The 23,905-nt window shown below is 44.7% G+C and overlaps 1 protein-coding gene across 1 annotated transcript in view; it reads left to right on the top strand.

Moving 5' to 3' along the window:
* The first annotated feature begins 8,045 nt into the window (after nt 1-8,045).
* Nucleotides 8,046-23,905, top strand: part of LOC122370895 — a 101,094-nt gene continuing 85,234 nt past the window's right edge. The window contains exon 1 of the mRNA XM_043346844.1: nt 8,046-9,550. Coding sequence (XP_043202779.1) covers nt 8,599-9,550 — 952 coding nt within the window. The 5' untranslated portion in view covers nt 8,046-8,598. The remainder of the gene's footprint in view (nt 9,551-23,905) is intronic.

The following is a 23,905-nucleotide window of genomic DNA, read 5'->3' as shown; positions in this document are numbered from 1 at the left end:
TGCTCTGGAGCCGCCCCTGGTAAAGTTATGAACTTGAAATTTTCAGGGAATGTGCCCAATTTCGTTTTAGGAAAAGTCAGAAAATTTCAGCATCGTAGCTTCAGCGGTTTCGGAGATATTCCCGAAAAACCTGAGGGGTGGATGAAAACAACCCCCCCCCCCCTGCCACTAATAGGGTTAACCCGTCAGTGTCTGTGCTTATTTAACCACATGTTTGTGTCCGATATCTTGTTGGTAACATAAGAGCTGTACCTATATACAGAAATCACGCATTGCTTTCAGCAGGGCACTTCGGCTGCAAACTTGAAACGGAACAGAGTATAGAACAGTTTATCAGTGTGTGTTCTATCACATATATGTATTTCGGTTTTTGCGACACATCAAAAACTTTTTGAAGAAAAAAAATCAAAAAAAAATTGCCACTCTGACGTCATTTCCGGCCAAACTGTGGTAGCTAGAAAGTTTAAATTGTATCACAAGGTGTCAAATAGGGTTGGGACCTATCTGCATGCTCTGTATGTTTTGGTAAAATAAAAAAGCTCAGAATTTTTAATGATTTAATTTAAAATCACTTTGTTAAAAAAATGCCTAGTTAGTTCAGAAATTAATTATTTGTGGTTGAAAACGACTTGCTTCTGATTGGTCGGGCTAATCATGACGTCACATGTAGGTATATAACTGTCTGTATATTTGGCGCAGTTGAGACATACATTTTCTATGTATTTTCCTATGGTAAATCGGAGTGATTGGTCGTGTTTTCAGTGTCTCTTTATTTTGCGCTGGTATTGCGTGGCTAAGAAGTTTTATCAAGAATGGCATATACTAAAATGTTCCTTTAATAATGGAGCTTCAATATCTGTGAGTTTTATTGGCAAGCAAAACTGATTTCGCTGTTATTTTATCTGGAAATTACTCATTTTTTTAGGTCAATATTCAAAATATTTTACGGGAACAAGTTGGCACTTTTCTTGATTTTTGCACTCAAATCGCGTGCGATTCAACTGTATTGGAACTTGCAAAGAAGCTTGGTGATTAATTAACTGTGTTGTTATGGCACTGTTTGCAAAGCATGGATAATGAAACTCTGCCAAAGACTTAGCTACATAGCAATGCCTCAAGTAATACGCAGGAGGGACAGAATTCAGAGTCCGATCGAGAAGAATCGGTGCAAATGCTACGAAGACCAGGCAGCTCTGATACAATAGCTATAGTCGTCTCACTACTCTCACTCCATTAGACCAGCTGATTCCTGACAGCACCGACTCGGATGCAAAGATGGAGCTCATCTTCCAAGCCAGAAACCAGTTCTTTGATGGAAGATGTGATGCCGCCTCTGTCTCTGCTTTGTTGGCCACTTTGGACGGGGCGGAGCTCCGCTCCTTGCGTGAGCGGTTATTCGCCTGTCATCCAGAAATAGTTCCTTCGTTTGCTGGCCGTTCCCTGATTAGGTGCAATACGGGGAGCTGTAATCAGGGAAGTAACTTTCCATATGAAAGGGGTGCAGGTGCACCCCCGTCCCCCATCCACTAGAAGTGCACCCCCATAGGCTAAGCGGCGCCCCACACGCCGCCCCACACGATTAGCTCTAGAGCAGATGGCGAGGGTGATTTCTCGGCTACATTCCATCTCGGCGTCGTGATGCTTGTGAGCTTGGAAAGCGTCCAGTCGTATGTAGGGTAGTGTAGGGGTAGGGTTGAGTTCAATAAGGTCCTTACATTTGAAAGGTTTGAACAACCCGCAATCAGCACAACATACCACAAGTTAAATAAAAAACTACCAAACTCCGCCCAACTAATATTAATAAACATTGCAGCCAAACTAATGGCCTAAATAAAAATATATCTCAAATCCTAACAGTTATCGCGGGTGATGGCGCCATGAGTTGCTATTATCCAAAACAGATGCAAATAAACATGTTTGTATGTCCTATGTATGTTTGTTTTAAAAACGTTGCAGCGGCGCTGGGAACTGCAGTCTTAGATCTGGGTATGTTTGGCATCTGCAACTCTTCATATACACATTAACCCTATTTGGGACGGGGAGACCTTTCAGGATTTCCTTGTACAATTGCCAAACGCCGCGAGACATTCAGCTCATATTTGGTGACTTTTCCTAAATGCTCATTGCGCACATCTCAGAAAAAAAATGCCGGGTCAGGTCAGGTCAGGTAACCAGAGCGGGTTTGTTGACCCCACCTCAGAAAAGTTTGCAAACACGTCAGAGCTTGAGTTTTTCACGAAGTTATTTCCTCTCATCAAGTCTTCAAAACAGTACCTGCAGTATGTGTCGTTTGTATATCTCAGAATTTTTGATCTGTGACCTGAGGTTAGGTCAGAGTCGTGACCTTTACATTGCAAGCCTATGGAAAAGTATTGAAATGCGACCTGCACCTCGAGTAAACGAGTCAAAACCACCCAATTCTTTAAGAATTATGACAAATTATCTTATCTGTAATGATCCAGGTGCCATTTACTGACAGGGACACCGGAGAGGGTTATCTGAGCCGAGATCATGTGAGGTGATATCTACCATACATCAATGCTCACAATACTTACAATATTGACAATGCTTTTGCTTACAACACTTACAATACTTACGATGAGACCAGCAAGCACTCTGCCGTTACAGTTCTAACTTCTGTTTCGAAAAACGACGTTACACACATTCGCTGCCAGCATAACATGTATTGTTTGACAGTAACAAAATACAATTGCCATCTGAACCCCAAACGGACCGCCATCCACTCAAATTTTATAAACCTGACCGGTCAGGGGGCGAATGGAGGTCATTTCCTGGGCATTACACTCAGCCCTTGCACAAAATATCTCACCTCACAGTGATCATTACAACAATAGCACCGACTTGATAGTGGATTTCAAAGTACTTGCATCAGCTCTTCCTGCTATTGCAGACGATCATCTCCTCAGGGTAATGTTGTTCGGGACATGAACGAAGATCGTTTTCGGAGTTTCATAAGTGCTACTGCAACAGCCTGGCACAAAACAGGACTTGTACGCTCTTCTCTGCACTTTGCCCTTCAGTATATCACAAAAGAATTGTTTAGAATCCATCTTACGCTTCTTTCACAGTCTCCCTTGCCACCGTAGGGCGTAGATAGATTGCTGTTGCTGGTAAGTTAAGGCACGGTAGATAGAAATTACCTCGGTTCTCAACGCCTTAAGTTATTTTCATAAAAAAGAACAAATAAATGATCAATAAGATGACAGGAATGTAAACATTTTAATCGTAAAGTAGTCCAAATATTGGAATGAGCTTTTGCTTTTCAGCATCCTCCGATTCATCATCTTTATCATTTGAAAATTCGAGGTACATAAAATGTTGTACCTCGAATTTACCTATAGTTGTACCTCGAAAACGCGCTCATGTTAAGTGGGAATATAGTACACGGCAGACACATCAATTTTTGACACTGAACATTTCATCCGTAAATGTTTTAACATAATTTAAAGTTAAAAACAGCGCGAATGGCAGAGTGAAGCAAACAACATCTTTCACCCATTGATATAACATGTAATCTGTGGTGCGCCAGATGCGCCATTATTTGTCAACCGCAGAAGGTGACATGTGACGTAACAGCATCAAGAGCATCTTTTTTCAAGAACTTTTCAAAACAAGTTTCCTATCTTTCTTCCCCCATTTCTCTCAGCTTATTGATTTTATGAGGCAATGGTATGCACCATAAATTCTGTGAAAATAGTTTGATCATTTTCATGCATTCTTAAAAAATCGAGTTCCCAACCCCATTGATGTCTCTGAAGGTACCGCAAGTTTCGTGTTGATCCGTCAAATAGTTTAGAAGATATTACCGTACATTTGAACAGCTTATCGGAATGCCATTGTCCGGTAAGGCATGCATAAAAGCAAACCGTCAACGTTTCGAAGCTCATAACGTTGGCCACGTTCGGTGGCCATATTGAGATAAATAGAAACGAACCTCGAATAGTTGTTTCCGGCTTAGCGGCCGGGTTCGTGGAGCTCCGCGGAGACGGGTGGCACGCCGCGGGCGCCTCTCCGCAACCGGTCAACATCCGGCTCAGTCGTCCTGGTGGCGCGCGCTGCGCAGCGAACCGGGGAGCGCAGTGGGTAGAGACAAATAGAGACGAGCATGGACGTCTGTACCCGGGAGGATATGGATGGCGGTGGCAGGGCCTGCAGTAACGCCGGTGCTGGCCTTGTGTAGTGTGCATTGAAATACATGTGACACGCAAAACGTTGCAATATGTGTGATGCAAATTTTTCTTTTTCAGCTTTAAATGTACATACAGGCAGTTGCTTCTGTACACGAACCCCAACTCTAGCCGTCTGTCCTGTCCAGTAACAACCGATAACATTGATATCGACTGCCGGTCCCTGTACAAGAGCAGCTGAGGTTTTCTGTGCGTGCCCTCTGACAGCTTATCGTTGTTCCCTGTGAGGGTGCTGGGACAATTTACTCAGGGTCGCTGTACAGTAGCAACTGCGGGTCCCCGTACCATAATGATCAGAGCAAGACGAGAAATGCATTTAGCTCTTTTCTTCGGATTAACATAATGCTGATTTCATGTCATTGTATCGGTTAGAACTCGAAAGCTTATCAATATATCAATATCAATATATATATATATATATATATATATATATATATATATATATATATATATATATATATATATATATATATATATATATATATATATATATATATATATATATATATATATATATATATATATATATATATATATATATGTTACAGGGAGTATGCGATTTCAGTTAGTTTGCAACGACCCTAGGGTGGTTGTAACCTCCCTGAACGAGCAGTTTGTTTGCAACGACCCTAGGGACGTTACAAAATAACTGCTCGTTCCGGGACGTTGTAACGAAACTAGGGTCGTTGCAACCTCCCTAGTTAGTATGCAACGAACCTAGGGTTGTTACAAAATAACTAGGGAGTTTAAGAAATCATCGAGTCTGGTTTCACAGGGGGCACATGGGGGGGGGGGGGTGGTTGCCACTCCCTCAGGTAGTCTTTCTGCTCTGCACTCAACATTTTTAGAGCTAGAAGCCTGATTTTTGGTATAACTGCTCCTCTATCCTTTCTTGATGTTCACTAAAAATTTCAAGTTTTTGTGGTTTGTGGTTTCGGAGATATGACCTTGTTTTTCAGGTCATGTCATGACCCAAATGGCCAATTCTCAACTTCTTGCGTTGGCTATGGGCCTTGTGAGCTTTTGACACCTTGATTTCGGCCTTTTTTTGCCAGTCTTACCTCCCACCTATCATGGAACATGTTTTTCGACGATGTACAGATGTCAAGGTCAGGGTCAAGGTCAACCTAGGTCATCTAAAATAATTGCGTTTTAGGCAAGCTGAATTTACTTTTCGTGAAGTGTTTTGACTGCATTCTTGGTGAAAGCTTCTCAGATCATGATTTCATGTAATATGGACATTGGACACATAAACAACCGGTACACACATCAGTATACACACAGACACACACAGACATACAAACACATATCATTGACCTTGACCTAACTTGACCTGAAATGACCTCAGCAGCAAAAATCTGGTCGGGTAGTGTGACAAAGAGCGCACTTATACAACGGTGACCCAAAACAGCAACATTTTTTAGCTTGAACTGACCTGGAAGGTCAATAACTGACCTGAAAAGGTAAAACTGGGTATCATTGGATTCGTTTCTTCCAAAAAATCTTTTTGGTCTTTACCGCGAAGCTCTATCTCCAACAGGAACGAAATGGCGCGGGGGGGGTAGCAACCCCCCATGTGCGTTCTAGGATGGGAAAATGGCATGTGCGGGCGAGGGTTAACCCGCGCGGGGCTGGGGGGGTAAATTTTACCCACCCTCGCGAATTTTTGCAATAACTCAAAAACGGCGGCGCCCAGCGCCGCCAAACTTTCAGGACCTTTTCTTACATCAATCAATTTGACACGTTCCCTGAAAATTTGAGCGAAATCCGTCGGAAATTTTTTGAGAAATTGACGTTTTAGTGACGTCATGTTCGCCATTTTCGCCTCAAAAACGGCAAAATTTCAAACGCCGTTAACATCTTCATTTTTAAAGGAACCAAGACTTAATAAAAAAAGGTTATACGTAATTCTACTTTGTCTATCAAATGGCTATCTCGGTTTTTTGAAAATTTTGGATTTTGGCTAAACTTTTTTCAAAAAACTTACTTTTTTGGAAAAATAATTATAAAATCCAAAATTTTAAGTATATCGAAAAAAAACGGAATATATGTCAGAGATGTGGTCTATGTGCGCCTACATACCAATTTTTAGAAGAATCGGCTCAAAAATGTGGGAGTTATTAAAAATTTCATGACGTCTAGACACACAAAAATTTTGAAAAGTGCATTTTTGGGACGTTCTAGACCTCGTACGGAAACAACAATAGCACCATTCGATTCGCCGTGAAAAACTGCATCAGATACACCTTTTTAGGCCTTAACAACCAACTTCAAAATTTGACCTGACCTTGACCTGACCTCGACCTGCAATTCATCCAGATGTGGTCCATATCACCTATTGAGTGTGCCTATTGAATTCTATGAATAAAATGACCCATAAAACATGTGTCGCACATGCCCTTTTCTATATTTTGTTTTTGGTGACCTGACCTGACCTGACCTGACCTTGACTTCTGAATGATATTGTATGCAGCGAATATTGTCTTGGTAGCCTAAGAACACGTTTTGGGCAATCAGTCTCAGTCCATTCTTCGGCAACTACGGTGCAAGGCCGATACTGTAGAAACTTGCAATTTGTACCCTTGACCTGACCTTGACCTTGACCTCAAGGCTCAAACTTTAAATTAAGTACATGTTTTTAGTTGTGCGGGATGAGATCTTTCGATTGGCGTTTGAATTTTCCAAATCGGACCATTAGTTCGGGAGATAACGGGGGGGGGGGGGGTAAAATTTACCCAACCCCAGCCCCGCGCGTTCGGCTGGAGACCCCAGCTCCGCGCGGGTTAACTCTCGCCCTTATTGGTGTTTTGCTAGCTGCAAACGCACATGGCGGGGCTAGGTTATTGGTTGACTTTCCAGGTCAGGTCAGTGACTCAGAAGTCGGGAAAATCGGGACCTGTTAAAACTTTGGAGTGTTAGCTTGTTACGAGGTTTTTCGGTGCGCTGATCACGAATTTCATGTTAGCTTTGATCACCGATGATGTCTTGATGTTTTTGGGTCAGGTCGGGTCAGGTCAGGTCAACCAGTAGGCGTCTTGCTAGCTGTCCATAATAGGTGTCAACCACCACTGACAGCCTCGTGACATGGTACAAAGGCGCCAGAATTACTTCTTAAATGTTCAAATGGGTGCTAAATTCGAAATCAGCTCCAAAAACTAGCCTAAAGAATATATGAACCCAGAAGAAGTGAACTAAGATCATCAAAGGTCAATGACCTTGACCTGACCTTCACGTGACCTTGACACCCACTATAATGCATGGGACCATCATCATTTCACATGTTTGAACGTTAACAATCACAAAAAGACTGGAAACGAGCGGATAATAACCGTTTTTACGAAGGGCTTCCTGGCAAATGCCCATCTAATTTGAACAAATCTGCACCAAATGTGCACCTAATCTGCACAAAATGTGTACTAGATGGCCGTCGTGAAATACTCCTGAGCTGAATGTTCAAATTGTGTTCTCCTTTTCTTTTTAAATGAACTATATTGAACAAGATTTTCAATGGACAAGATTGCTGACGGCCCTCATGTGAAACGAGACTCGATGAATTCTTAAACTCCCTAGTTATTTTGTAACAACCCTAGGTTCGTGGCATACTAACTAGGGAGGTTGCAACGACCCTAGTTTCGTTACAACGTCCCGGAACGAGCAGTTATTTTGTAACGTCCCTAGGGTCGTTGCAAACAAACTGCTCGTTCAGGGAGGTTACAACCACCCTAGGGTCGTTGCAAACTAACTGAAATCGCATACTCCCTGTAACATATATATATATATATATATATATATATATATATATATATATATATATATATATTGTCTCTGAGCAGACGTCTCACAATGCACCTGCAGGACGGAGCCCCCAAGAAACACTACACAGAACATCACAACACCGCACTCACACGTGACGATCTCGTGACCAACACATCCATCCTAGCACACTGTCAGGATCGTAGACGGCTCGTCACACTTGAAACAGTGTACATTCGCGACAAAAAGCCAATCATCAACATTCAGACAAAGCAGAACACATCTCTATCACTGTACGACAAAGTACTCGCGGCGGGTTGACTGATTTATCTGTCATATGCGCGTACGTATCTCGCTATGGTGTTTTTGATGTGACCTTCCTTCGCGGAGGATGAACGAATGTGTTTAGGGTTATAGCTCATGTACGAAAACAAAAGTGTGTTATTTTGTTTTGAATGCTGTGACTCATCGACTGAATAGTTTTAGTATCATATCCGTAATATTTGTTCCAAAAATGTAATTGAACCCATTTATCTCAAAGTATGACTTCTAAAACTGTGTGACTGTAATTTTCTTGAAAATGATCTCTGATAGATCGAAACGTCGAACAACAATATAGCTATGATATTTTGTATTTATGACATCTTTTGGTAATATTTTACATTCTCACGAACCCGAACCTCGACAGTGCATTCGCCGCCTCGAAAGTCTTAATAAGAAGAAGATAAGTGCCCATTATGCTGTTGTGTTTAACAAAACTTGCATAAAAGAGAACCTGCTTCCGAACTATTCGAATCTACGATTACACGATCGAGCAGTACAGCAGGAGGACTTTGTCTATAAGTTTAGACAGAGCTTGACGGGTGAACAGCTTAAAGCCAAAGAAGATCTTATTAATGACCTTGAGGTAAAGATCGAGGAAGAGAAGAAAAGATATGACACGTTCGTAATAAGCCAGGACTTACGAAAGAAGACAGATGAACTTTTGGACAACATCTTGATTGAATATGAACAAGTAGTGAAAACACGCATCCTTAAGAAGCTATCTCATCTCTACAAAGGCCCTATCGCTCTACCTGGTAACCCTGCGGGCTTCATCAATCTTTCCAGCGTCCAACTGACTTCTGATCAAGAAAAGTTCCTGAACCTAGGGTTGAATTGCCATTTTTACCCAAAGTTTGACCCCCACAAGAAGAAGACTGAAATAGCTCTACTCTTCGATGACCTCTGCAAACTGCATGATAAAGGTCAGATCACTCTTAAACCAGAAATTCAACCTCAACTCCAAGCCGAAGCGGCCAAGAGACGGATTAAGCCACAACACAGTGTTCTGACTCCAAATCTAAGAAAAGCCGCACAAGAGCTGCGCAATAATGATGACATTGTGATTAGACGTGCTGATAAGAGTTCGATCTTTGTGATTCTCGATAAGGAGGACTACTACAGCAAAGTGCGCTCTGTGCTACAAGACACTGCTAAGTTTAAGCGCATCACTAGAGACACTACCGCCGCGCTAAAGACACGGGTTAACAAACTGGTCGATGCTGCCAACGCTGTGGTTGATGGGGTTCACTTGCAAAAAGTCACAGGTGAGTGTAGCCCCGGTTACTTGTATGGGAATGTAAAGACGCACAAGCCAGGCCAGCCTATTCGCCCTATCATATCCCAGATCCCGACTCCCACTTACCAGATAGCTAAACAGCTGAATGCGATTATCTCGCCGTATATTCCGTCTGAGCACTCTGTTCAATCGACCGATGAATTTGTCGACATTCTTAGGTCCCAGAAACCAAAAGGTTCTCTAGCCTCTCTAGATGTGGAGAGTCTGTTCACTAATGTACCTGTTCAGCAGACTATTGAGATCATTCTTGAGTATGTCTACAATCATGAGACCCTTCCACCACCGAGACTACCCAAACGCATCCTGGAGCAGTTGCTGCTATCGTGCACAACGGAGGCGCCGTTCAGGTGCCCTGAAGGCAAACTCTATGTACAGGTGGACGGGGTCGCAATGGGATCCCCACTAGGCGTTCTGTTTGCCCAAGCCTACATGTCCTATGTCGAAAGGAAAGTGCTGCTCTGTGATGATGTCAAACCGTTCATGTACTATCGTTATGTAGATGACATTTTTGTTGACGTCGAAAATGCTGAAAAGTTAGACCTGCTGCGCATGAAACTAGACCAGGAATCAGTTTTAAATTTCACAGTTGACCATAGCGTAGGACAGAAGCTGCCATTTTTGGACGTCATGATTGATTGCAGCAGTGGTGAATTCGTCACAGATGTGTATCGGAAGCCAACTGACCTCGGCAGGTGCATGAATGGGGAGGGTGACATCACTGACTCGTACAAATCAGGTGTCATAAGGGCGTACATTAGACGGGCCATGAAACACTGCTCGACTTGGGATCTACTTCACACTGAACTTGAGAGGGTTCGTAAGATCCTAGTAGATAATGGGTACAGCAATTCCATGTTTGACGACGCTGTAAAAAACATGCTTGAGAACCATGTGACAAACAAGGAGCCAAAGACAAAGAAAAACGAGCTAAAAGTGTACTACCGCAGCACGATGTCTCCAACATGGAAGACGGATGAGCAGGTGATCCGCGGTATTGTTCGCCGTAACTGCCAACCTACGGATGGGGAACAGCGACTGGTAGTTCAGGTCTACTACACTAGCCCCAAGACATCCTCACTGGTGATGCAAAACAATCCCACACGCAGCACGGCAACACTCAAGCAGACCAATGTAGTATACCAGTTTAAATGTACAGCCGGGGACTGCGCGACCCGCGAAGTATACTACATTGGTCACACCACAACGTCTCTGAGCAGACGTCTCACAATGCACCTGCAGGACGGAGCCCCCAACACTGAGAAAACAGTGTCCCGATTTTCGGGCTCAGAGACCAGTTTTCGGGCTAATGTACCATATTCAAAACAGACAGCACATTTCGAGAATACTTTCTGAGCTAGCGCCACATGGGCTCATACGATCCCTTAAATCGGTATCATTGATCGCAGAAACAGAGCTCAGTCAGTACCCATTATCGGTGTCAAGCTCTAAAACTAGTCTCACTATGATACCAGTTTTCAGTCTGATCCCCATTTTCGAGCTCACCTGATTCCAGTTTGAGGGCTCAAATTGTGTGGTGAAGCCAATATTAGGGCTCACGTCATCGCTTTTCGGGGCTTTGGTAAAAGCTGGATTGCGTCAGCTGGCTGGCCAGCTGGCGACGCACGAAAGGTATTTAATTTTAGATATACCTAAGCGCGGTAGTAGGATGGACATAAATATTTCAAATGGCTTTAAATGAAAAATTGATTGGTAAATATTCATTCTTTTATATCTAGCATTGATATGTAAGAAGCTCTGCTAGCGCCACCATACGGCGCCAGCTGGCAAAAAATCCAGTTAATACCAGAGCCCGCTTTTCGTCCGATGCAGCCCCTCCTCCCCCCTCCCCCGTGTCCAGCAGCTGCGAATAAGACGAAGCCGCGGACAAACTTTTTTTTTTGCTCGGCCAGCCTAGCGCCAGTCTCGAGCGCTGGGACAGTTAACCGGCAATTTTGGCCGGGATGCAAAAGTTACGTTAAACCGGTTTATGTTAACCCGGGAGCAAATAACAACGTGGGAGCCTATCTTAGGTGTGGCAAAGCTAACGGATTACTTACTTGTTGCCGAGGTGCCCAAAGAAGGTACTGGAACCGAAAACACAACATTGGTTCATGTATTTATTAACATTCATACACACAGTCATACTTGTGCAAGGTGTCAGTGTTCGGTTGTGGGGTGTAATAGCCAGGGAAAAAGTTCTATGAACTGAAAAACCCGGCGCCTATTACTTCGCAACATGGTTGTGTATTCAACATGAACTGCAAGGAGTGCAGACGACATTGCCTGTGCTAACTTAACGTCTCACGGGCAGCGCCGCGCTCTGACACCTTGGTCCCAGAAGCGGCGGCGTTTCTGACCGCAAATCGCCGGAGAGCCGGTCGACGCCGTTGAGGGGACTGAGCAGGCCGCTGCCAGCTCCACCTTCACGTCCGCGCGGCGCAGCTCGGTGTGCGGCGGCGGCTCATCGCGCGGGCCGCACCCGTCCGTCCGCTGCACGAGCCGCTTTTCGATCCGACAGCGCAACACCGGCACGCCATTATGCTGGCTGAGCGGCGGCAGCGGCACGTAGGCAACAAAACAGTAGAAATCGATGGGCCTGGATCGGCGTTGCCAGCAACGCCGGCAGCGGCGCGGTGGGAGGCGCCAGTGCCGCCGTCGGGGACGTGTGCCCTTCGCTGCGCTCATTCGAGTTGGCCGGCCGGCCGCGCGGCGTAGTCCTTTTGACACGGTGCGAGAAGAGCCGGATGAAGGTGGACTTTTTATTGGCGTTGCTGGTGCTCACGCCGCCGGCGTCCAGTTTGGGCGGCAAGTCCGAGTACCAGGAGTCGGACAAGTCCCGCGCGAACGCCGCCAGCCGGTCGTCGTCACTGCTGGCGGCGGCCCGCCGACGGCGCTGCCTCAGAATCGGACGAGTCGGTGGTACTGAGCACCTCGCGGGACGGGTAGCTGGGAGTGGGCCGGCCGCGGCCCCTGCCAGGCCGCGCCACCTTCACCGGCGCAGCCGCCTTCAAACTGCCCTTGCTGGGCGGCGGGTTGGTCGGCGGAGGCGGCAGCGGTGCCTCGACGTCAGTCCGAGTCGCTGTCACTGGGCGGCCGCCGCGGAGACGGCTTCTGTTTGACCCGCAGCCGGCCTGGGCCGGCTCGGCGCCCTCGGCCGGCGGCGCGCGCCGTTTCGAGCGTTTCACCTTTTCACTGTTACTCTCGCCTGGTCCTCAGCGTCGAGCGGCTCGGCGCTGTTCGGTTTCATGTGGCCCATGCTGCTGGGAAACTCGGGTGGGGACAGCTTTCTGACTGGAGTGCCGTCGAAGATGGAGGAGACGGGGGTGCTCGCAGAGTCCTTGCCCAATGCCCATGATAGAGCCGAGGCTCCACTGGACGCCCAGCTTAATCGGGCTATCGCCGCCCTCCTTCTATGGTGGATTCTTCGGCCCCCTACAGCCACTAGGGCCATCATATACTCCCAGATGGCGGCACCTAGGGGATGAGGGTGGGGTGTCTGGGCCACTTGTCCACCTTGTGGCGTCGCCAGCGACGCCTGCGAGTCGGAGCAAATGATTATGGGGTCTTCCTCGAAGGACGGGTGCTTCAGGAGATGTTGCTTTGCCGTTTTGGGCGCCACCATCTCAGATCGGTAAATGGAGCAAATCCTCCCCGCCGCCTCCCGCAGTACCAATGTTGTACTGTCTGGGTGCTCGGTGAGGACCCCAGCGCCGCCTTCCTATTACTCCCCCGGTCGCAGACCCGTCGACCCAGGCCCACGTCGCACGCTGGGGGAGCGCTCCCAGTCACGCCTCCGCAGCACTCCTCCTCGCTGTCGCGGACGCCACACCGCTCCCCCGCGCTCTCTCCAGCCGGTCACTGACTTCAGTCACGGTTGGGGGGGGGGGGGCTTCCGCCACGACGCGGCGGGTCCTCCGACGGGAGGGAGAGCGCCTTCGGCAGTAGGCGCGATGCCAGCGCATCCCTCCTCATCTCTCCATCGGCACGACGCCCGCCTCGGCCCTCACGGCGAGTCTTGGAGCATGGAAATCGGGCAGCCAGTGATGACTCATGCCACCATCAGCATCTCCGCCTCCAGGACGCCAAGATGTGTGGCCGCAGCCGCAGGCAGCCACGCCGACCCCGCTGCCCGCATGCCCAAGTAGTCTCGAATCGCTGACACCTCTCCTGAAACAAGAGTGGTGTCGTAAACTTAAACCCCTTGCTGGAGCCCGCCAGCCGCGACAACACCGCCACACCAATTTTTGTGACCCCGGAACTTCCGTCCCGAGCCTTATTTCACGGCACGATGCTACAGTGCGCTACACGTATTGTGGTATTCAGCTTCCATGGAAACATCAACTACTTAATTTGGACGCTCAAACATGGGAGTCAGGAGTGGTTAAGGCCCAGAGCGTTCTGTCTGGTTTATAAAACCTTGGCCAGCAGATGTAAACGTGCTTTTTGTATGAGTGGCTTAATTTTGACGCAAAAGGGCACTAACCTTCGGCGCAAATAATGCAGAAATTTCAGCGCAAATTGCAAAATAGCTTGCGCCGAACTTCGGCGCATGACGGCTTCACGGGCGTCCGGCGTACCATATGGATGTTTTCCAGTTTGGGCTGCAGGTTTTAGCTCTAGGTTTTAGACTGTAGGTTTTGGGCTGGGTTGGGCTGGGCTGGGCTGGGCTGGGCTGGGCTGGGTTGGGCTGGGCTGGGCTGGTTGGGGTGGTTGGGTTGGGTTGGATTAGGTTAGGTAAGTTTAGGTTAGTTTAGTTTAGGATAGATATGAATACCTATTTTTTGTAAGTTGAATTATTTTTTTTCATTTTGTAGCATCATATGCCTTCCATCTTTGAACTGCCATATTCAAGCACCAGAATAAGTATGGACTTGAACCTTTTCCAGTCTGGATGCCTGTATGGAAGTTGTGCAAAATCATGCAGTTGAAGGTATTGTAACCACAAATAAGAGCTCATGACTCAAGTCTCAACTTGTCCATAATTGGTAATCTTGATGTATACTTGTAGACCCTTCCTCTTACTTGGCACACAGGCATGGTGTCACAGTGTTCTAAAATTGGATTTCAATTGGGTGTCCCAATAAAAAAAATCTGAAGACAAAATGAGATAGATTTAGTCTTTCCGCAAAACTGCATAATGCCATTTTTACCTCAGATTTTGTCAGAACCTTCACAGGATTTGAAATGAAATGATGTAGAGTAGATGCATCAACTGTCAAGTCATGCGTAACCTGGCAGCTGGCTGTTGAATCAAACTTTTGACATATTTTTTTTTAGCAAAGATGAAATAAAGCCACTTGTCATATTTTTAGGATGAAAACATTTTCCCCATCATGTGTGGTTATTCACCTAAAATTCTGAAACATGGAACACTGTCATACCAGCATTCCATCATGTCAACCAGCATTCCGCAGCATGTTAGCAGAAGCAGCAGCATGTTATAAGTATATGAAAGATCCAAATAGGTTGTAGGTTGGTAGGTATTGGTACTAAGTTTAACTTAATAGGTTAGTAGGCAAGGTTAGGATTAATTTTAGTTGAGCATCAAGATAACCATTACGAACAAGTAACAAAATCCTTACCTACCCTTGAAAGCATTGCTTCAATCACATCATCACGAAGAACCAGACAAAATGTTTGCACATTCTTACACTATTTGACATCCTGAATCCAGATATGATGCTTTCATGTGGCGCAAATACAAGAAAAACGAATAATCAAACCCGTGCGTATTCGTATCAACGGCGCCACAATTGTAGATCAGACCTTTTCTGAACAAATGCCACCACAATTTTAATTGATAAGGGATTAAAATGGCATGAGCATCAACATCTTGATTTTTTCTAAAAGATAGCGATAACTGATAACTAATAACTTACCATTCATTTTGAAATCACGGCGGTAGGTACACCAACACATGGCACTGAAAACAGCAAAAGACGGAATGGCGGAATGTCGTATGGAGCCCTAAAACGCAGCTCGAATTGAGCCCGAAAAGGAAGACGAACTGATGCCGCTTTCGGGGCTAATGTACTTTGAGCCCGAAAAGGGCGCCTAACTGATCCCGATTTTAAAATCATACAGATTTGAGCCCTGTTTTGGCACTCATATGAGCCCTTATTCAAAAATGTTCTCAAAGTGTTTTCTGAGTGAAGAAACACTACACAGAACATCACAACACCGCACTCACACGTGACGATCTCGTGACCAACACATCCATCCTAGCACACTGTCAGGATCGTAGACGGCTCGTCACACTTGAAACAGTGTACATTCGCGACAAAAAGCCAATCATCAACATTCAGACAAAGCAGAACACATCTCTATCACTGCACGACAAAGTACTCGCGGCGGGTTGACTGATTTATCTGTCATATGCGCGTACGTATCTCGCTATGGTGTTTTTGATGTGACCTTCCTTCGCGGAGGATGAACGAATGTGTTTAGGGTTATAGCTCATGTACGAAAACAAAAGTGTGTTATTTTGTTTTGAATGCTGTGACTCATCGACTGAATAGTTTTAGTATCATATCCGTAATATTTGTTCCAAAAATGTAATTGAACCCATTTATCTCAAAGTATGACTTCTAAAACTGTGTGACTGTAATTTTCTTGAAAATGATCTCTGATAGATCGAAACGTCGAACAACAATATAGCTATGATATTTTGTATTTATGACATCTTTTGGTAATATTTTACATTCTCACGAACCCGAACCTCGACAGTGCATTCGCCGCCTCGAAAGTCTTAATAAGAAGAAGATAAGTGCCCATTATGCTGTTGTGTTTAACAAAACTTGCATAAAAGAGAACCTGCTTCCGAACTATTCGAATATATATATATATATATATATATATATATATATATATATATATATATATATATATATATATATATATATATATATATATATATATATATGCGTTATGCGAACGGACAAAATATTGCTTGCATAAATGCAAGCGTTAATATGCCAAATGCCCATTGCTTCACAGGTCACACATTGAGCTCAGTCAGAGCCCTGAGGTGAAAGCAATGCACATACAGAGCCATAAAAAACAAATGATCCAGCCTTTTCTAACGGTTCCCTTCCCCAGTTCTCACCCATTGCCATGAAAACCTGTCTGCACGGTGCTTTCAGCCGGTTAATGATGGTATAATTAAACCATGCCAATGCAGCGTACATACGCTAAAACGACCAAGACCGCTTTACTGATAGCTTGCACACTTCCATGAAGTGCCATGTGGGTATGAATTTAATTTCTTTGCTGCAGTGTTCAAGCGCCAATAACAGTAAAGGCTGAAATAGACTCGTTCCGCAGTCAGGAAATCGCATGGCATGCGATTTCCTGACTGCGGAAAGAGTCTGTTTCAGCCTTAGCCTTCGCCGGCAAAGGCCATTTTGCGTCCTTCGACGGCACAAGGGGCGGGGGTACGACCCCCCTCGCGTTTGGCTCTGATCGAGCTAGAGTTTCGCGGAAAAACGAGTGTGTTGCCCGTCACGAGAGGAAGCCGATGATACCCAATTTTAAGGTCCTAGGTCATCGGTTGACCTTCCAGGTCAGGTCAATAACCCAAAATTTGGGAAAATCATGACCTGTTAGAACGTCGTGAAGTGTGGCTGCTAAGGTTTTTTTTTTCAAGGTGCTGATCACGAAGTATCATGTTAGTTTTTATCAAAAATGATGCCTTTATGCATTTAGGCCAGGTCGGGTCAGGTCAGGTCAGATCAACCAGTAGGGGTCGTGACGGGCAATCGTAGTGCGTGTCAACCACCTCTGACAGCTTCGTAACATCTTACGAAGGCACCGAAACTACTTCATAAATGTTCAAATGGTTGCTAAACTCGAATTCAACAAGAAACTAGCCTAAACGCAGATGATCGGTCATTGATGGTCGGTTTCGCTTCAAATATGTGTAAAGATTCTAAAATTCGTAAATTGAAGTTTGAGCGTTTTTGATCAATGATTTTGAAATCGTCTATACTGAAGGGGGTGTCACATGCCAAAGAATGATCCCGTACAGACGATGCTACTGGACTGGATAAGAGTTCGCCCGTTCTGTGTGACCTACCCTTGTGTTGACAAACTCTGCTGTGGAGCCTAACATAGGTAGAACCTATGTAAGATCCTTCACACGAAGGACAACTGAACTTATAAACTACAGCAGATCGACACATTTTAGGGATAGAGTCCTTGAACTTGAACAGAGATCCAATAGTAAAGTTGTTTCTGAGAATGAATCGCGGGCTTAGATATGGGTAGTACTTTTGTAGGAGAGCGCTTATTTGATTTTTGAGCTTAATTGAGCGTTTTCCGAAAAACGGCAAAGTGAAAAAGCTTTCGAGTTTTCCAACCTGTGGTTGATTTGTGATAGTAATGAACCTTCTGTTAAGAAACTTGGCAATGGCGGCATCTACCAACGACCTTGGGTAACCGTTATCCAAGAAAAAACCTTTCAGGGATCTTAGCTCTAGATCGAAGAGCTTGTAGCTCGAGCATAAACGGTAGGCGCGATAAATAAATGACTGGATGACTGCCCACTTGATGGAAAATGGGACGAAACTAAAGAAGCTCAATCCTAGTCCGGTAAAGGTAGGCTTGTGGAAAATGGAAGTCTCAATAGAAGAGCCAATACGTTTTATCTTGACATCCAAAAAGGGTAGCGTTTGGTTGGACTCTACTTCTTTGGTGAACTTAATCTTTGGATGCTGCTCGTTAAGGAAGGATAAAAACTTTTCTACATGAGTGACGTGTCGAAAGACCAGAAAACAATCATCAACATACCTCCTATACAGGACAGGACGAAATTCAGAAGGGCAGGTAGTAAGCCAATTCTTCTCATGAAAGCATAAGAAAATGTTGGCAAAGGTAGGGCCAAGTGGTAGGCCCATCCCTACGCCGTCAAGTTGTTGGTACAACTGTCCGTTGAAAAGGAAAAACGAGTTGGTTACTGACAAATCTAACATTGAGCGGAATAATTTCCGAGGGATGCCACTGACGCTGTCAGTCTGGCTGAAGAGAGAGTTGATTGCTATGTCAACCGTTTCACCTACAGGTATGTTAGTAAACAAACTTTCAATATCAAAACTGGCCATAACCATATCTTCGGAAAATGTGAAAGTTTTTAAATCCGTGACAAACTCGTAGCTGTTTTTAACGGTAAATTCATTCTCAGTAAGGGGAGCAAGAATTGGAACTAAGAACTTCGCGAGGGCGTAAGTAGCAGTGCCACAAGCCCTGAAAATGGGACGAAGAGGTAAGTTCGGTTTGTGGATCTTAGGTAGACCATATAGGATACCTGGCGAGGACCCAGACGCATACAGTTCGTTGTACGTATGTTCGGTAATAGCACATGCTTTTTTCAACTTGCTGAGCAGCCTATTAACTTTATCTTCTACACGTAATAACAGTTTGTGAAGTGGCTCATTCACAAGACAAAACTTAGTGCGATCTGACAGTATCTTTGTAATCTTTGCTAGATATTGAGCTTTATCTAAAATCACGACCCCCCTCCCCTTGTCAGGTCTAGTTACCACAATAGAAGAGTCAGATGCAAAATCCTTCAAAGTCTTGACATCATTTTTGGAAAATATTGGTGAAAACACTCTCGACGGACGAAACGTGTTGAAAAACTTGTAACTCACGGTACGAATCTGCTGCTTGACATCTTGAAAATCAAATCTTGAAGGGAGTGACAAAGACGATAACTTCTGGACGAGTGTCTCGAAATGAAGGAAATATCCATGAAAGCTGATCTTCCACACAGGTAGCTTGAATTCTAAGCCAAATGCAAGTAGGGTCTTGAGCCGAGTTGGTATAGGCTTCGATGAAAAGTTGAAAATGACTCTTTCGGGATCGCAAGGCCGTAGACTGTTGTCAATTCCGATTCTGTGTAGTTTCCGATGATGAACAGCCTCATGATTCTTCCGAAATGTAGCTACAATGTTTCGGGTAATGTTCAGAAGCCAGTAATACTTAAAGAGAGAAAGAGTCTTCCTGAGATCTCCACGCTGAGCATCACAGTCATGCTTCAACTTCTCAGCGCGTTTCCTTTTGAACTGTATTTCTTGGTCGAGTAATTTGTTTTGCCATGATTTGTAAAACGCTGAAGATTGTAGGGACTTCTTGTACAGTTTAAAGCGCAGAAACTTTGGGAAAATCTCGTACGTCTTACAGGTAAGTAGAAAATCTAGATCCAGGTCACACTTTTCTTTCTTCTTAAGAGTACTTGTGTGTAGAAAGACACGCTTGAGTACCGGTCTTCCATAGTCACGTTTGATGATATCGTACAAATGTTCTCGTGATGGTTTCAGGATCAATAGAAATCTGATAATATGACATAAAATTGCTTTATCCATTTTCAAACGTTTCGACTTTATTCAAAGTCATCTTCAGTGTTAAGATAGACAAGTTACTAACAAGTTACAACAAATTACTCGACCAAGAAATACAGTTCAAAAGGAAACGCGCTGAGAAGTTGAAGCATGACTGTGATGCTCAGCGTGGAGATCTCAGGAAGACTCTTTCTCTCTTTAAGTATTACTGGCTTCTGAACATTACCCGAAACATTGTAGCTACATTTCGGAAGAATCATGAGGCTGTTCATCATCGGAAACTACACAGAATCGGAATTGACAACAGTCTACGGCCTTGCGATCCCGAAAGAGTCATTTTCAACTTTTCATCGAAGCCTATACCAACTCGGCTCAAGACCCTACTTGCATTTGGCTTAGAATTCAAGCTACCTGTGTGGAAGATCAGCTTTCATGGATATTTCCTTCATTTCGAGACACTCGTCCAGAAGTTATCGTCTTTGTCACTCCCTTCAAGATTTGATTTTCAAGATGTCAAGCAGCAGATTCGTACCGTGAGTTACAAGTTTTTCAACACGTTTCGTCCGTCGAGAGTGTTTTCACCAATATTTTCCAAAAATGATGTCAAGACTTTGAAGGATTTTGCATCTGACTCTTCTATTGTGGTAACTAGACCTGACAAGGGGAGGGGGGTCGTGATTTTAGATAAAGCTCAATATCTAGCAAAGATTACAAAGATACTGTCAGATCGCACTAAGTTTTGTCTTGTGAATGAGCCACTTCACAAACTGTTATTACGTGTAGAAGATAAAGTTAATAGGCTGCTCAGCAAGTTGAAAAAAGCATGTGCTATTACCGAACATACGTACAACGAACTGTATGCGTCTGGGTCCTCGCCAGGTATCCTATATGGTCTACCTAAGATCCACAAACCGAACTTACCTCTTCGTCCCATTTTCAGGGCTTGTGGCACTGCTACTTACGCCCTCGCGAAGTTCTTAGTTCCAATTCTTGCACCCCTTACTGAGAATGAATTTACCGTTAAAAACAGCTACGAGTTTGTCACGGATTTAAAAACTTTCACATTTTCCGAAGATATGGTTATGGCCAGTTTTGATATTGAAAGTTTGTTTACTAACATACCTGTAGGTGAAACGGTTGACATAGCAATCAACTCTCTCTTCAGCCAGACTGACAGCGTCAGTGGCATCCCTCGGAAATTATTCCGCTCAATGTTAGATTTGTCAGTAACCAACTCGTTTTTCCTTTTCAACGGACAGTTGTACCAACAACTTGACGGCGTAGGGATGGGCCTACCACTTGGCCCTACCTTTGCCAACATTTTCTTATGCTTTCATGAGAAGAATTGGCTTACTACCTGCCCTTCTGAATTTCGTCCTGTCCTGTATAGGAGGTATGTTGATGATTGTTTTCTGGTCTTTCGACACGTCACTCATGTAGAAAAGTTTTTATCCTTCCTTAACGAGCAGCATCCAAAGATTAAGTTCACCAAAGAAGTAGAGTCCAACCAAACGCTACCCTTTTTGGATGTCAAGATAAAACGTATTGGCTCTTCTATTGAGACTTCCATTTTCCACAAGCCTACCTTTACCGGACTAGGATTGAGCTTCTTTAGTTTCGTCCCATTTTCCATCAAGTGGGCAGTCATCCAGTCATTTATTTATCGCGCCTACCGTTTATGCTCGAGCTACAAGCTCTTCGATCTAGAGCTAAGATCCCTGAAAGGTTTTTTCTTGGATAACGGTTACCCAAGGTCGTTGGTAGATGCCGCCATTGCCAAGTTTCTTAACAGAAGGTTCATTACTATCACAAATCAACCACAGGTTGGAAAACTCGAAAGCTTTTTCACTTTGCCGTTTTTCGGAAAACGCTCAATTAAGCTCAAAAATCAAATAAGCGCTCTCCTACAAAAGTACTACCCATATCTAAGCCCGCGATTCATTCTCAGAAACAACTTTACTATTGGATCTCTGTTCAAGTTCAAGGACTCTATCCCTAAAATGTGTCGATCTGCTGTAGTTTATAAGTTCAGTTGTCCTTCGTGTGAAGGATCTTACATAGGTTCTACCTATGTTAGGCTCCACAGCAGAGTTTGTCAACACAAGGGTAGGTCACACAGAACGGGCGAACTCTTATCCAGTCCAGTAGCATCGTCTGTACGGGATCATTCTTTGGCATGTGACACCCCCTTCAGTATAGACGATTTCAAAATCATTGATCAAAAACGCTCAAACTTCAATTTACGAATTTTAGAATCTTTACACATATTTGAAGCGAAACCGACCATCAATGACCGATCATCTGCGTTTAAACTAAGTATCGTTCTGTAGGAAGACGACCGAAACTAGCCTAGAAACGTGTAAAACTCGAAAAGTGGACCGAGTTAATCAAAGGTCAATGACCTGACCTGACCTTAAGGTGACCTTGACATCCACCCTAATGGATGGGAGCAACATCAAATCACATGTTTGAACGCTTGGAACCACGAAAAGACTGCAAACGCGCAAGGGCGGATCCAGGGGGGGGGGCCAACGGGGCCATGCCCCCCAAGACGGTCAAAGGGGGGGCCATACTATCTTTTGCCCCCCCCCCCCCAAGACATAAGTCAAGAAAACTAAAAAATAAACATTCTCAAAGTTCCTATGCTGAAAAACTGAAATATTGCTTTGATGATTGAGTGACCTTGGGGCAAACGTGAAAAACTCTGCCAACCAGAGTCAAAATGGCCTGTGCCGGCGAGGGTTAACATAACATAGGAGAAATCGACATGATAGGTATCACATTTTTATTCGCATTCATAGGCACGTGTTCTGTATTGTGTATTGGTTAGTTTTAATTGCAAATTTGTTGGAAAATAAGATTGTCATTATGGCACTTTTTTAAAGAAAAACGTATTTTTAACGTTTGCCATGGCCAAATGTGTGATTCTTGTCAGAAAACTGAGGAATGATCATAACAACACTGAGTATAATCAACTTCAGCTTGAGAGATTTCAGAAGCTTCTTAATAGCTGAAGCTTCTTCATAGGTCATTAGACTCATTAACACTATTGACCAGGAGCTTTCTTGTCTCATGCCTGAATGTATATGGATTTAAACCCCGCCCGTATTGGCGTTTTGTCAGCCGCGAACGTATGGGGGGGGGGGGGGTCCGTTGCCCCCATTGCCGTTTGGCCGCTGATCGAGCTAGAGCTTCGCGAAAAAAAAACGAGCGTGCTGCCCGTGACGAGAGGAAGACGATGATACCCAATTTAAGGTCCTAGGTCATCGGTTGACCTTCCAGGTCAGGTCCATGACCCAAAAATCGGGAATATCGGGACCTGTTAGAAAGTCGTAAAGCGTGGCTACTAAGGGATTTTCCGGTCCCGTAGCTCAGTTGGTTAGAGCGTTGGACTCCGCGTGGTGAGAGCACGCGTTCCCGGTTATAACAGTCCGGGTTCGAAGCGCGACGGGCGCTCGACATTTATGGGCATCCTGACAGGTATGGTTGCGGTTGGTGGCAGGCCGTAGCCAGGCGAATTCAGCGAGGGGACCGGCCGTGCACGGCTTTGTGCGCACGTTAAACTTTGGACTCTAAATTCTGCCATAGAATCGGAATTGCGCAATAGGAGGGTAGAGGGCAGGGTCATCGCAACAAGCTTCGCTTAGCGGTGGCTCTGTCCTTGTGAATCCTTCCCATTAAAAGGTTCGGACAAAATTTATTAAAAAAAAATTGGTTCATGGTTGACCTTCCAGGTCAGGTCAATGACCCAAAAGTCGGGAAAATTGGGACCTGTTAGAGCGTCGTAAGTGTGGCTGAGCTTTTTCGGGGTGCTGATCACGAATATCGTGTTAGTGTTGATCCCAGAAGATGTCTTCATGCATTTAGGCCAGGTCGGGTCAGGTCAACCAGTAGTGGTCCTGCCGGGTATTCGTAGTACGTGTCAACCGCCTCTGACAGCTTCGTAACATGTTACGAAGGTACCAAAAGTAGTTTGTAAATGTTCA

Source organism: Amphibalanus amphitrite, unplaced genomic scaffold (assembly GCF_019059575.1).
Source record: "Amphibalanus amphitrite isolate SeventyFive unplaced genomic scaffold, NRLGWU_Aamphi_draft 001182F_arrow, whole genome shotgun sequence".
NCBI classification, from domain to species: Eukaryota; Metazoa; Arthropoda; class Thecostraca; order Balanomorpha; family Balanidae; genus Amphibalanus; species Amphibalanus amphitrite.
Note: the sequence above shows the minus strand (reverse complement) of the source record. Positions and strands in the feature narration are given on the sequence as shown.